Raw genomic sequence first — 14948 nt, 5'->3', positions numbered from 1 at the left:
ATAAAACGTAATGCTCATCCGTCCGAGGGGTGAATCTGCAACTTCTTAAAATTGTACTTTAGTATTCTTATGTCTAACAATGTTTTGCAGCTTCAAATTTGTAATCTGAATGGGCAGAGGGTCGATGACTTGATACGGGCCTAGCTACGAATGTTCCTTTAATCTTTAAATTTTGTTTGTCTCGAGGCACGCACACGTTTATGTTCTGCCTCATCGACACGGTCAGATGGACTTTAGTAGGCTTTTGTCTATGCTTATAACTCCACACAATCATATTTTGCAAAAACTTCAACAGCTCATATCTCAATAACTATTTTGTTTGCGCCATATACAGTGAAGTCGCGTTTACTGTCCGCGATCGGGTACGCGATCACTGTCCAGTGCCTACCCACTCCACTGTCATGATGTCCTTTTCTACGTTCGGCTTTCTTTTGAACTCTCGGCGCAGTAGACGCGGTCATAAAAAAAATAATGTTAGTATGCGATCACTGTCCGTGCAGAACACAGGCTGTTGGACAGTAAACGCGACTGTAAACGTTCCTCCCAAACTTTTTCCCGATGTAAAAAAGATTTTAACAACAATTTGGCGACAAGTTGTAGATTCATCCCCAGGACGGATGACCATTACTTTATGTTATGAATTTCAATGTTCTTACCTCGTGGGATCCTTCGTTTCTGACAGTATCTCTAAAAGTTCGTCGTTCGACAAGAAGAAGAAACGAGGGAAATACAACCTCTTCTTCTCCAGATAGGCCGCCAGACCCTTTTGTATGAGATCGAGCAAAGTGGTACACTTCTTCAAACGTTCGAGCATTTTATCTATTCCAATCACGGACATAACTCGAGGATCAGCCCATACGAGTTGCATGATTTCTCTCCAGATCTATAGATCGCAACGAGCGATAGGAGCGATTATTCTGCTAAATTCTTGCTACTATATTCTTGCGATATAGTTTACTTGCAACGATTAGTACAAATTACAAGTAAAAGGGCAAACACAAATGAGAAGAAGTTAATTCTATATAAAATCTAATTTACGAACAGAGTAGGTAAATGTTTCATAGTTTGCTTGTTCCTAATTCATAGACTGCGGATCTTTATGCAAAATAAAAATTGTCTGCATCGATTGCAAGAAACGGAAACTAAATCGAATGTTATTTCTTCCCTTAATGATTTTAATAGAGGAGAAATCGTATATTGACATCTTAAATGTTTAAAATTTTTCAACAATTTTGAATTTCATCTTCTCGATTTTGCTGTAAATGCATAAAGATCCGCAGTCTATTAATTAATATGAGAAACTGTATTTATCTGTCACGCCTTTTTCGAACGATTATTACGCCCAGAAACATTATTTTTCACGTTTCCCTGAAAAATGGTCAACTACTGATACGAACTCAATTACTGGTGCCTTTACCTCAAATTGCTTAGATGTATAAAAAACGAATCGTTGCGACCAGAGGTAAAAAAAAAGGATCATGAACGAGACGTACTTTGTCCACCGCGCTGAATCGCCGACCTTCCTCCGGCATTTGCTGCTGAATATCGGCCGAAGAGAATATCGGCTCGAGATACATCCACGTCGCTTGGACCTGCAGCCAATAATCCATAATGTCTAGCAGCAACAGTAATTTCGACTCCCATTCTCTGCGGGGTTGCAGCAGAGAATCGATCGATCGATCAAACAAGGAAAGAAATAAAGAATCAGAGAAGCCGACGAACAAGAAGATGCAGAAATAGTCACGAGCTCGATACTTACAGCGTCTCTTTTTCGAACGGGCGAATGTAAAGGGAATTCTTCATGGTTTGGGCTTTGGTCAAGTGATCGTCGAGGAGCAATTGTATGTCGTCAACGCTCGCGATCACATATGTACCGGTGTCTCGGTAAGGATTCACCGTGAACTCGATGTCTTCCCAATCTTCATGCATCCGTTGGAGGGCCTTCTCCAAGCTACCCTCCTTCGACGACGCTTCCGATATCCCTTCGAACTTCGAGACGTAGTCCAGCAAACCGTAATCAAGGATCTGTGCTTGCCGAAAAATATCGGTTGTACATAATGTCGGTTGCACAGTGGGTGTACAAAGTACAGTATTTTATCCATAAATGTCCCAAATGTCTGGCCGATAAATGTCCCAGAACTATCTCCACTACTGCGGGGTGTATGTACCTCCTTGAGGGGCCGTGGAACTCGAGAGGCCTTGGTCGCCGAGAAGAATGACTCATACGGCTCGGGTATATCGGTGAGACCACACTAATCCAATGACAAAACTTCTTTATTTTTCATTATTTTTTTATGAGACTTCGACCAACATATCCGTGGAATTTTTCTAATAAAAATTATACCAAATAGGATATAATCCCGATGAAATTTACTTGTGTAATGGACGATGAAAGTTTCGAACGCAAGGAGGAACAGCGTATGGGAAGTTCTTTGAACTGTGTCGGCGCGCTGCGACTCTCTGCGTCTCTTTCTTTCACATACGCTGTCCTTCCTCGCGCCCGAAACTTTCATCGTCAAGTAAACCACTAAATACAGTTGAAATTATATCGTGTTTGGTATCATTTTGCATTAGAAAAATGCCACAAATATATTGGTAAAAGTTCCATAAAAAAATAATGAAAAATGAAGAAGTTTGTCATCGGATTCTTCTCAACGTTCGGCAAGACTCGAAGAATAGTATCCCTGGCGTATGAATAATCCTGGGCAGACCCGTGATGGGGACTTTTATCGATAAAATACTGTATTCGTACACCTTTTAAAAACAAATAACTGTTTTTTAGTTAGATTAGTTTACTAGCTAATGTGTAAATGATTTGTTTAAAAATTATTGTTATTGGTCGCAATTGCGAAGGAAAAAGTGAAGGTCACAATTTTTAAATTCCTTATCTGTGCTTGTAACACAGATAAAAATTTAAAGATCGTGACCTTTAACAATTTAAAAAAACATGATTTACACATTAGCTAGTAAATCCTTCTAACTTCTAACCTCAAGCTGTTGGGTCGAATTTTGCAAAAGTTATTCGTTTTTAAAAGGTGTACGAATACTTGAAATCGACTTATACCTTGGCGAGCGTCATGGATTGATCGACCTTAATGGGGAAACCAACTATCTCCGAAACCAATTCCCAGTGACGACTCTTCAACGATGGATTTCCAAGAGTTATTATTATGGGCATGTGCTCTTTGAACTCTTCGATACGCGTTCGCACCACTTCGGCGAGTTTCTTTCCAATCGGTTCTTGGATGGATCTCTCCAGTCTATAAATCGTACGGAAAGCGATTCCCGTAGCAGTGTCGATCTCCTCAGGATCGTGGCTACCCACCATTGAATTCATCCATGCGTCGTAATTCGTTAAGAACTCGCAAGCAGCGTCGTACAGTTTCTTGTACGGCGCAAGTTTATCCGCTGTCTAGAATATCGGGTCGAAAGCGGATCGTGACGAAAGGTGCTCGAAACTCGAAACCCGAAACAACTGACCTCTTTCCGCAACGGATATTGCGACAATTCCCAACCAAATAATTCTTCTTCCTCGTTGAATCTATCGATAGCGTTCATAGCGGCGATCAATTTATTTTCCAACCGCTCAGCCTTCTTTTTATATCGATAGATTTCCTCTATGTTTCCCCAATACTGTAATTCGTCGCATTGCTTCGCGTAAACCTGGAGCTCCCGTTCGAATTGCTCGATTCTTTTTCGCAGAGTTTTCTGGTATTCTCCAGTCTTGCTCGCTACTATCTCTCGATGTTGCTCGAACACCGCGGGAAGATTGTGATACCTTGTCGCGATAGAATGGAAACGTGGAATATTTCCATCGGTGAAATATGAAAAAGATAAAAAAATCAGTCAAGTCATGATCTAAGCCTCGAGTCCCTGCTTTGACAGTGATCGTGTAGGGCTACTATCTGTTTGCAACAATATTTTTGAACCCGTTTGTCGTAGCTTCGGTTTTTCTTACCCTTCTTACGTACCATTGAAAAGAGAAGTTGTTGGTTTTCAATTCGACGGGAGTCAAGGCCGAGTAATCGGATAGGAAGTTAATGTACATGATGATTTCTTGCAGTCGAGTCTGCAATTCAATCGCGGTCTCGGTCTCCGAGACGCGTATAAATTCTCGTAGTTGCATCAATTCCATTGTATTTGCCGGCACGCTGAGCGCTCGATCCACGATATGTTGATAGGCGTCTCCAATACTGAATGCATACAATGCGATGCAAGAGCGACACGATATAAAATACAGTAAGTTCTCGACTTACAAAGTTAATTCGTTCCAACGCTTTCCGCGTAAATCGAATAGTGCCTGAGCGCCACCGCTGAACAATGTACTCATTTGAAAGGAAAATTCAAATAATCACTCCTAAATAGTTGAATGCCTACGCTGCACACAAGCAAACACTTATCTTCGCTTCTGTCACGTATGTGCCGACAAAGCTCCCGTTCTGACAATCGAAAAACGAATTTCACAGTTCGGAATTAGTTTTCTGATTCGCTTCTATGAATCCGCGTAGGTCGAGGACTTACTGTATACCATAATATACAGTCGGTGTACAAAATATTCGTACACAATTTAAAAACGAATAACTTTCTCAAAGTTGGACCCAATAGCTTGAGTTTCTTTTCAGACGTTAGAAGGATTAGTTTACTAGCTAATGTGTACATAATTTTTTAAAAAATTGTTATTGATCGCAATTGCGGAGGAAAAAGTAAAGATTACAATTTTTAAATGTTTTATCTGTGCCTGTAATGAAAATTTAAAACATATATTTTGTAAATCTAAGTCAGTTCTATATATGTACAACGTTTCATCGAAATCGATCAAGGTTCTTATAAAATATAATTGATTGAAAATAGCAAACATTATGAGAATCTGCGAATTAAATAAATCGCAAACCCTAAATTCAATGATTTTTACATCTTATAATGCCCATACCTTTTTTATGCGTCAACCGATTTCAATGAAACTTTGTACATGTATATAAGTTATACTTAGATTTACAATTTTCTTTTTCCTCCGCAATTGCGACCAATAACAATTTTAAAAAAATTATTTACGCATTAGCTAGTAAACTAATCCTTCTAACGTCTGAAAAAAACTCAAGCTATTGGGTCCACTTTTGAAAAGGTTATTCGTTTTTAAAATGTGTACGAATACTTTGTACACCGACTGTAATACGTGGACGATTTTTCGCTGCTGGATCACTTACGCTCTGGATCTCTGTTGATAATCGACGATCATTTTAGCCACCAGATCGTCTCTGAGTCTGCGAGCTACATAAGCGATATGATTTATTAGCTGTTCTCTATGAACGACGAAAAATTGATCGAACTCGGTCCGATGGAATTCTATCGGTATACGCCGAGACAGACGATCGTAGTGTACAATCAGAGCTTTGAAACGCTCGAAATCTTGACCGGAATCTCCAGTTAAAACTTGACCGACTCTCTCGGTGTCTGCCTCGGTCATTAAACTCGTGTACTTCTCGAATTCGTTGACCTGAGATTCGGGACCAATTTTTGCTCTGTCGATCAGCCGCGTGATTTTCTCGGCACATAGGTCCGTATATTCTTCCGAGATCCATGGCTACGATGATAAATTAAACGATCGATACTAGACGCTCGCGATTCTAGGTCCGAACTACAGGCGCATGTACGAATATACGACACAGATACCTCGAGTAAACTTCGAGAAAGCTCCCCATTTTTCTCGGAAAGATCGCCAATCTTTAAAAGCGTTTCAACGCGCGGCAACTCACTGACCACCTCGTGCAGATCTTGCAGCAACGTTGACAACGCTTCGGCGTAAACCTTAAACGTTGGTTCGAACGCAACAATCGTGTTTCTTATCGCCAGCTTTATATCGAACCCGTAGTATATACTCTATATTGAACAGTGAGATGATGATAATTGAACTTTCGGACTGCTCGCATTCAAATATATCGATCAAATACGCCGAGACACACTTACACCCGCCTTTGAAATGTAATCGATATACTGTTCCATCGACTGCAAACAAAGCTCTCGCAACTGATCTTCCATGACGAAAGCGACGCAGTTAAAAAATCTTTTACACCTCGATGTGTCGCTTCTCAAAGGTAACTCGTCCCTTTCGTAAGCCTAAAGTAATAGTAGACGATGTTTCAATGTTTTAAAAAACGCGAGCAAACATACGTTACGATATACAGTAAAGTCTTCCTGTACGATCTAAGAAAAACGAATAACCCCCACTGCGGCCGACACGGTATACTAACGTATGTATTTACAGTAAATCCTTTATGGTCGCAAAAATACACGATCAATGCAAGAAAAATATCCCCTCCACTGTAGTAATCTGATCTCGGCTCGGGTATATCGGTGTGAACTACTACTAACGCGACGATGAAAGTTTCGGGCGCAAGGAAGGACAGCGTTTGGGAAAGAAAGAGACGCGGACTCTTAACATAGTTGTCTTTTTCTACGGTCGGCTCGGTCTTTGAAGCTCAAAAAATGAGGCTTTTGCGACTATAGAGGATTTACTGTATGTATTGTATGTATGTAACCCACTACGTATAAAATGCTTTACGGTAGATCGGACAGACCTTTTATTTCGACTGTGCTTATAGCGATATAAAGTACTAGATAACGGATACAGAAATACCGTAGACAATATGGCTTGAACCTTCGGCAACCACTGTTTTACAAGACCTTCCCTTGTCTTGCGGCACATTTTTAGGATGGCTTCTTCGAAGCTGGCGAGATCGTACGATGTACCGCGTGATATCAGTTCGCTCTCATCTATTACTTTCCTGTGGCTGAATTCTCGGTACCAGTAATCGATGATTCGCCGTACAGCAGGACAATACAAGATAATCAATTTCTCCACCCTCGCTCTGCAACGCTGCATCGAATACTGTCCTACAGACTCTCGACTTCTTTCAGCTTGTTCGCTCGTTCCTAATCCGGCAGTCTGAAATTCATACGTAATCTTAAGTACTTGAGCATGTGAACCCGCTTCAGGATGTGGATGTGGATGGGAACGTGCTTCAGGATGTGTATGTGGATGTGAATGTGAACCTGCTTCAGGATGTGGATGTGGATGTGGATGTGGATGTGGATGAGGATGTACATAGTTTGCCATTCCGAAGTAAATGTGAAAAGATAGACGAACCTTATCCAACATCAAAGTATCCGGCGAATACGCGATCACATATTCCACAACCGCTCTCTTCACGTCCATCACGTATTGCTCCTTTACTTCTTTAACCAAGCGAGACACCAAGTCTTGAAACTTGTGCCTCCACTTGGCAGGAATCATGCCCAAGATGCGGCCCAAGAGATCGGTCTCCATCGAGCCAACGTAAACATCCTCGATTCCATGAGTGACGTAATAATAGTAACGCAAAAGATCTTTATCCATATCCGTCAGTGTAATCGAATGATCACTTTCAAGCTCCGTTTCGTTTGCTTCGCACTGATCATCGCATATGTTCGTTCTATATCGTGGCTCTTCATCTTTCTTCCTCTGCCCTTTCCTCAGGATCTCAACGAGTTTCGCACGAAAATTCTCCCTTTTCTCGCAAAGCGCCAGATACCTCTTCATACTTGTCGACAGTCGATCCTCTTTCTATTATCTCGAAAAGACAACGAATCCTTTTCGGAAGCTCGCAATTTTAACGATCGCATATGCTATACATTTTGTACACTAATGTACACGTCTCGAAGCACGCGTCGACATAAAGATCCACTTGATCCTTTGGAGCGCTGACATGCGCTCGATTACACACAATCTCCGATTGACCCTATTTGGGATTGAATTAACGTAACCTGCAGCTGATTCACGATCCAACGAAATGCTTTTCCAGCGATTTCAATGGTTTCGATGGTTCCGACGATTGTCGATCAATCAAAGGCACGCGTAACTTTCCATGACAACCGTGTTCTGTATGCATACATATGTACGTAAGTACATACAGGGTGTTCATTTGAAAACTTTCCAGCCGAATATCTCGAAAAGTATGAAAGATATTAAAAAAGTGTAAAACACGTGTTCAAGGATTTCGAGGGGGAAAGAGGGGGGCAGTATCAGTTTTATATTTGGTTGGCGTTTCAAAGTCATTTGAAGGTCAACTTTGTTTTTTCAAATGGAAATTTTTTATTATGGGATCTTATTGTACGTAAAAAGACCAGCAATTTTCGTAGGATACTTTTTTGTCCGCAGCTTTCCATTTGAAAAAACAAATTTGACCTTCAAATGACCTCGAAAACGCCACCGAAATAAAAAAACTGATACCCTCTTTCCACCTCGAAATCCTTGTTTCTCACTTTTTTAATATCTTTCATACTTTTCGAGATATTCGGCTAGAAAGTTTTCAAATGAACACCCTGTATGTGTCTATATGTATACATGTCCAATATGCAACCGCGTATTACGTAGGAGTATATTTGTTCGTTTCAAAATGTAAAATTATAATTATACATATAATGTAAAATACTGAATCGCAGGACACACCGACAGTTAATTTTTTTTATTAAGTTTATCGTGATTTTTGTACACTGAAAATCTATTCACATACAAACGCAGATAAACCATCCATACATACATATACATGCGTACATACATAGATACATACATAGGTACATAGGTGTTTGTATATTTGCCGGATATATTTACTTTTACATTTCTGCATTCATTAAATAGATAGACATACTAACGATACATCCACCTATATGTATAAGAGACGCTTATTTTTTTTCTATGTATACGTATACACACAAAAATACACATGATATATCTATTATTACGCGACCTCTTTTCTTTGTTTGCACGAATACTTGTTTGTAGAAGTATTAGTAGTAGCAGTAGCAGTTGTAGTAGTAGTAGTAGTTTTGTAGCTTGGTGGTGGTACATAAGTACAGTAACCATATACATAAATACGTCAGTACATACAGTGATTTCGTTTGGTCGATAGTTTTCGAAAGAAATTGATCGATAGATTCGGAGTGAGGGAAAACTATTTGAACTATTTCGTAAATTGATATTTCTATATTAATATTAATACCTGGAATTGACGAAAATAGCTTATAATACATGTTGTATATATCCGAGTGCGTGTAGAACATTTTTTGATTGTCATTCGATCGATTTCTTTGCTTCTTGATCCCATATCGAGTCTTATACGATAAACATTCACTTTTTTTGTCGTTTCTCCCACGCACGCACACACGCGCGCGCACGCACACACGTTCCCAGATTTTTCCTCAAACATTAAAAACATGTACAATGCATGTACACTAATTCATGCAATACTCTGTGTATTTACAGCGTTCCACGATCGACACGATCGTGTTTGCATCACGATCGATCGGTCATACATGGATAATTTCATGATTAGCCATTCTCCATGGATTGCACGGATAATTAATTTCATGATTAACCGTTCTCCATAGACTGTACGCATTTTGAGGTGCATAAGCCTGTACATTTTGACATTTCTTGCGATAATTCAACCGACATTTGGCAACTCCCTCTTCAATAGATACAAGAGGAAAAAAGCAGCATTGTTAAATTAGTAATTCACGGAAAGCGAGTGTTTCAATGGAAACCTAATACGTTGTAAAGGTGAACCAAAAGGTACGAAAAAAATATGAATGCTACGAAATCGATCGTAGAGTATCTAACCCATTGTAACGCATAGTGATCGACGGAACGATCACCTTTTTACCAGGGATGTCATCGTGTACATGTTATTCGTAAAATACGATCGTATATTGTCGTGCTTTTATCGAATTATGTGATATCAATCGAATCTGTAGTTGTTCGGCAACGTACTGTAACTCGGGAAGGCAGCGACCGATTAAGGTCTCGTGAAGCGATGCCGGTACGATGTCCAGGCGAATAATTCTACGGAAAGAATAGATATATGCTGCATGTACACATTTTACTATGCATCTTCACTACTATATCACTATCGCTATGTCTACGCGTTGCAACGTGCAAAAAATAAAATATTACTTTTGCTATTATAAGTACGTAAAATATACATATAATATAGTATACTACGTCTGTAATGCGTCCGTGTCGACGTTCTGTTAGGGTATTCAGATTGGTATACGTTTGCAAATGAGAAAGATCGATGAAACGTGCGAGCACCTACTATGTAGTTTGCAATGAAGAACGTAGGTGTGCTTTGTTACGCATGCTAAGCGATTTCATTGATCCCCTATCTATTACCGCAGCTGGTAGAATTACAGTTACAGTTACAGCTACAGGATATACTACAAGGATGATGCTAGGCCATGTACATAGACGCTACACACATGCGTTATCCGTTCAGTAATCTCAATGAACGAGGACGTATGTGATAGTTGATCTTCGAAGCACTCAAAGTCGAGCCACAGTTTCTCAAGATTCATTATAATACTCTGTTGATCGTCGTGATGTTGCAATCTAATCACGATTACGGTTTTATAGTTTGTTATGCACTGTTCGGAGCTAATCCGCGTTGGCGACGTTACAACGATACCGTCTCGCCGAGTAGATCTATCGCTTGCTACTTGTATATTCCTATTTGAGAATATAGAAGCTCTACCTTTACTAATTGTTTTTGGAAGGCCACCTACGGGTACAACATCGTCTTCGTTCTCTTTGATTTCTCGATCAGACCTTTTCCGTTGCGTCCACGTTTGCCACTCGAGTTTAGTCGGTGTCGCATCGCACCGAATGGAAGTTTAAAGTTACTCCTTTTCTTTGACTGCATGTCCGAGAATGTTACATATATTCCCGAGAAAATAGAGAAATATCTCGTTATCTCGAGTTGTCATGGCGGATATGTAAGTAAACGGTTGCAATGTTAAAATTGACGATACCATTTGATGCGAACCGAACCGATCCGATCCGTCCTCGAACAATGAAGCTATCGTCTACGTCTGCATGATATGTACGGGAGATTGACGTAGTATGTTGTTTGTTTTATGATCATGTTGGGGCATGAGTTTTTTTGACAAGAACGATGCAAAGCTACGACATTGGAAGGTGACGTGACATGTATGTAATGGTAGCGTAGAATCGAGCGTGGGGAAGGAACGACTACACTTCGAAACACTCTACGATTTACCAGCACTATTGAAGCATGGGCAGAGCGCGTTCAGAATTCGATTGCAGAACCCACGTCCACGATGGTACCAGCCAGCGATACTGTCGGTACCTTTCAGTCTAGTTCCTACGCAAATACACACACCGTTTTCATTTTCTCGGTCGAGCAACCCTTTCCTCGAAGATTAAATCTTCTACATAAATGTGTGTATATATAGATCGAAAATACGTGAATACACTCTTCCTGTATTTTATTCTCGTAATCCCTTCGAATATATCGAAAATTCTTTCGAATTGAATGCTTACCTTCGTGGACACCGCTTCCCTGAAACACGAAGCAAAATAAAACGATCAACGAGGAACGTCGGTAGGTAACAACAACAGATACCGCACCACAACATCATGGAAATCGTTTACCTCCGGATGCTGTTTCCTTTTCGAGGCTTCTGTAGTCGCTGTATCTATAACTTCATTGACAAATTTCAACGTTTCTTTCATAAGTTCCTCGTCATCTTTAAAAGCAGCTTTCCTCTGGTCCAAGGTTCCGCTGGACAAGATTTTCTCCCGTTCCTCGATGCTCCATTTGTTCGCCGTCCCCTCGGTCATCGTGAACGTGGCAACCGATTCGGCCCGGATTGCACGATTCCGATGCGGCGATTCTCTGTCGAGTACAACCGAAACGCATTTAGACTTCGATAAAGCCTCGAGCGGACGTCATTTCCCAAAACAATTTCAATTTGTTTATCTGAACGAGAAAGCTTTCAAACCACGGGAAAACAGAGATTTTTCTTCTTCGTTTCCAATCTCCCTTCTCATCTTCTGTTTCTCGTTTCTTTACTTTCTCTCTCTCGTTTTCTTTCTTTCAAAAGTGGAAGCCAATGGCACTGAATTACAAGGCCAATCGGGCAATTAACGCCGACAACGATTATTATTGGTGGCGGTGGCAGCGACGGTTGCAGCAGCCGCTATGCTACAGATCATTATTATCGTTTTCCTATACTCGTTCCGCTGAAAAAACAAAACTATGTATACACATGTACCTTGTACGCGGTATCTTAATTTGTTACTCGACAATTGTTGCACTACTTTTACAACGAATTGCACGATGTATCTATACAGCGTAGCGATCACAAACGCAAACAAAACATTGATAATTTCCTATTCACGCGTTTCTTTAAAACAAGATCATTTTTCGGTCAACTCCGTTCTCCTTTTACGAAAGAAAACACAGAAAATTGTTAAACGTGGCCACGAATTACACCTGAACAACGTGTGGTGTGTTTCACTTACACGTTCGCAGAGAAACTCGAGAACAATGGGGCGGTTGACCTTTCGAGCGTAGATATCGAACTACAGGTGGTGCGCATTCAGTTCAGTGGAGCCTGGATCCCCTCCGTTCAATGTCAGCGTGCATCCAGATGGCCGTCGCTTCTCTCGTCGGATATCGCGTTCAACAGGCTGGAATGATTCTCGAACTGCTAAATTTGAATTTGGCACAATGAATTTTTTTATCTAACGTTCAAATTCATTTGAACGACGTGCTTCGAATCTAACTTACGGTTCCACTCGTCTCTAAACAACTCCTTTCGTCGACTCGTTTCCGAAACGCGTGTACGTACAAGTGCCGTCACCTTCTTTTTCACGAATCAGTCTCATTACCGTTCAATTCGACCGATCGTTGAAATGACCGATGTCACTTACTTTTTCGAAACACGATATCGTAAGACCAGCCAATGGTAGTAATCGATACACCTGTTCCATATTGTGGCTCGCGATACGTTCGGTCACCGATTCATCCCCGTAACGACCGAATGGTGGTCTGCCAGGTTTACCTCGTCAAAGAAATCACCCCGGGAAAATGTTTCAGAGCATGCGTCGTGTTCAGGTTCGCGCGTTCGCGTTCGCGTTCACGTTCACCCTCCTCGTGCAACCACTACTCTCTTCGTTTTGTAAGTCGCGAGCGCGATGTACATATTGTACATACGTATTCACTGTTTCCGTATTACGCTATTCCGCTACCTTTTCAATTCTATATGTTTGTTTTTACCGAATATGCTTCTTATTTTGGTAAAATCCTCGTTTTTCACCTTTAACGTCGCTTTCCGGGTTTCTGGTCGCGTTCTGCTCGTATTTTGATCGTCTCCTGATCGTTTGGCGCGCGCATTTCTTTCTTTGGGCGAACAAGCACGATAAAGAAAAAGACACGAGCCTCTACACGCCAATAGGGTTGCAAAACAAGGCGGTGCGCGGGTGAAAACAGAGCTACCAAGGAAACAAGCGAGACAGAAAGCGTTAGAGAGATTTCTAAACTTAGCAAAAGATCAATATAGTTGGATCATAATAATTGTCCGTTGAAAATGTACTTTGCGACCAGTTCGTCGCGTTGTCGTCCACGCTACTCGATCAAATTCATCATAACAATCGTGACATTTAATAATGCGCATTTTCGAGATGCAGCGTCAACGACAACGATACCTCAAGTCAATTCTTAAATGATCGAAAACAGTATAATAATGTACTCACTTACACAAGCCCATAAATTGTATAATACATATATACATATTTATAAGAATATCGTCGCTTCAATCATTCGGATTAAAATTTATTTACGAGCATCATAACCATTATTAAAACAGGTTCAAATCGACGCGCGGATATAAGGCGTCATGCGTAAGTTGCATTACTTCCTGCTTTTCTTTTTTTTCGAGGATACACGCCTACAGTATAATCTCCAATTCCGCTGAATAATTTTCGCAGCGTGATTCAAACGAAAACGTTCTACTTTCGCTAGAAAAGCGTTCGTTGCATTTAATTCCCGTTCTTCCTTTAACCGATTGTACAAAGTAAGTTGTTCGGAAAGTTTATTCTGCAACACAACGTACGATACGAGTATCGTGTAAAGATCCGGGTTTTTTTCTTCCAATTCAATTAGTAAAGAAAATACAAATGAAACTAGGCTATCGAGGGTAAACGAAAGCGATAAAACACACCTGTACAGTAGCACAATCTTTCCCGAGATTATCTCTATCTCGTAGAAGAGTCGTTTTATTAGTATAAAGTGTTCTAATGGTTTCGTCGTACTTTCTCAATTGGTCCAGACATCTCTTCTTTGCTTTATAACTGTACGAGATTACGAGATACAATAATTTATTATCAAATCTGCTGACTCGAACCGATAGATTACACGATACAAAACGTCGCATTCACGATACATCGTTACTTACTGTACATCGTGCAAATGACTTTCACGTAGGCTACGTATTCTGTTCGCAATTTTCAGACATAATTCAAACCATTCCACTTCCTTTTGCAAAGATTTTCGTTTAATTTCGCAATCGTAATTCTTAGCTAACATCTTCGACCAGAGCTCTCCACTGAAATACAATTCTGTAAAACTTCGTTTTGCATGTTTTCATTTGCTCCATAAAATCATGAAACGACAGATACGCTCGAACGTGCATCTACGGAAGATATTATGTTCGTTCGAAAAATGTTTATTCTTGATAACCTACATTTTTTGTAACCAATGCATATGATGAGTTGATTCATCACAATAATACTTTTTCTTTGTACATTATTTTAAAAAGGAATATCTATACATATACATATATATTGTCTCAAATACCGACGTAGCCAAAAATCGGTGATATTAGCTGATTTTCTCAAAAATTTGATTACAGTGTCTTCCTTTTCCGTAGACAAGAGCCAGTTCCAGTTCCAGTTGCATGGAGAATGTAGATGGAGAACATAATATTGCACGATTTTTTCGCGCATGTGCGTCCAAATTCAGGAACGTATCTACATCAAAGATTAGGGGTACAACAAGAGGTGACACTTAGAAAGAAAACGAATTTTTAGAGAGAGACAAACCATATACGAC

General features: G+C 40.3%; 2 protein-coding genes across 10 annotated transcripts in view; both read right to left on the bottom strand.

The window, feature by feature from the left end:
• LOC143221410 (dynein axonemal heavy chain 7) overlaps positions 1 to 10706 on the bottom strand; it is a 26855-nt gene extending 16149 nt beyond the window's left edge. The window contains exons 1-12 of the mRNA XM_076446868.1: positions 10566 to 10706; positions 7145 to 9877; positions 6635 to 6943; positions 5965 to 6114; positions 5671 to 5877; positions 5205 to 5581; positions 3972 to 4193; positions 3481 to 3778; positions 3065 to 3412; positions 1760 to 2025; positions 1494 to 1647; positions 657 to 883 (exon numbers count right to left, since the gene is read on the bottom strand). Coding sequence (XP_076302983.1) covers positions 657 to 883; positions 1494 to 1647; positions 1760 to 2025; positions 3065 to 3412; positions 3481 to 3778; positions 3972 to 4193; positions 5205 to 5581; positions 5671 to 5877; positions 5965 to 6114; positions 6635 to 6943; positions 7145 to 7576 — 2990 coding nt within the window. The 5' untranslated portion in view covers positions 7577 to 9877; positions 10566 to 10706. The remainder of the gene's footprint in view (positions 1 to 656; positions 884 to 1493; positions 1648 to 1759; positions 2026 to 3064; positions 3413 to 3480; positions 3779 to 3971; positions 4194 to 5204; positions 5582 to 5670; positions 5878 to 5964; positions 6115 to 6634; positions 6944 to 7144; positions 9878 to 10565) is intronic.
• On the bottom strand, positions 9884 to 14818 carry LOC143221679 (uncharacterized). Of its 9 annotated transcripts, none has more exons than XM_076447087.1 (7): positions 12627 to 13149; positions 12359 to 12546; positions 11486 to 12076; positions 11375 to 11393; positions 11091 to 11195; positions 10843 to 10993; positions 9884 to 10727 (listed from the first exon to the last, which is right to left on the bottom strand). In XM_076447087.1, the coding sequence occupies exons 3-6, from the start codon at positions 11672 to 11674 to the stop codon at positions 10890 to 10892; spliced, it is 417 nt and encodes a 138-aa protein (XP_076303202.1). In that variant the 5' UTR covers positions 11675 to 12076; positions 12359 to 12546; positions 12627 to 13149; the 3' UTR covers positions 9884 to 10727; positions 10843 to 10889. The 9 variants fall into 9 exon arrangements, 4 of the variants coding, with proteins under 4 accessions (XP_076303202.1, XP_076303203.1, XP_076303204.1 ...); XM_076447088.1 differs by having other exon boundaries at positions 12359 to 12543; XM_076447089.1 differs by having other exon boundaries at positions 12359 to 12526.
• Positions 14819 to 14948: the final 130 nt, after the last annotated feature.

This window comes from Lasioglossum baleicum, chromosome 2 (assembly GCF_051020765.1).
Source record: "Lasioglossum baleicum chromosome 2, iyLasBale1, whole genome shotgun sequence".
Taxonomy (NCBI): Eukaryota; Metazoa; Arthropoda; class Insecta; order Hymenoptera; family Halictidae; genus Lasioglossum; species Lasioglossum baleicum.
This window is presented reverse-complemented; position numbering and strand designations above follow the sequence as displayed.

Bases quoted from the DNA above. Each gene is read 5' to 3' on its own strand.
- LOC143221679 (XM_076447087.1), bottom strand. From the start codon at position 11,674: ATGACCGAGGGGACGGCGAACAAATGGAGCATCGAGGAACGGGAGAAA. The intron at 10,994-11,090 runs GTAAATCGTAGA...CCAATGTCGTAG, and splicing joins CCCATGCTTCAATAGTGCTG to CTTTGCATCGTTCTTGTCAA.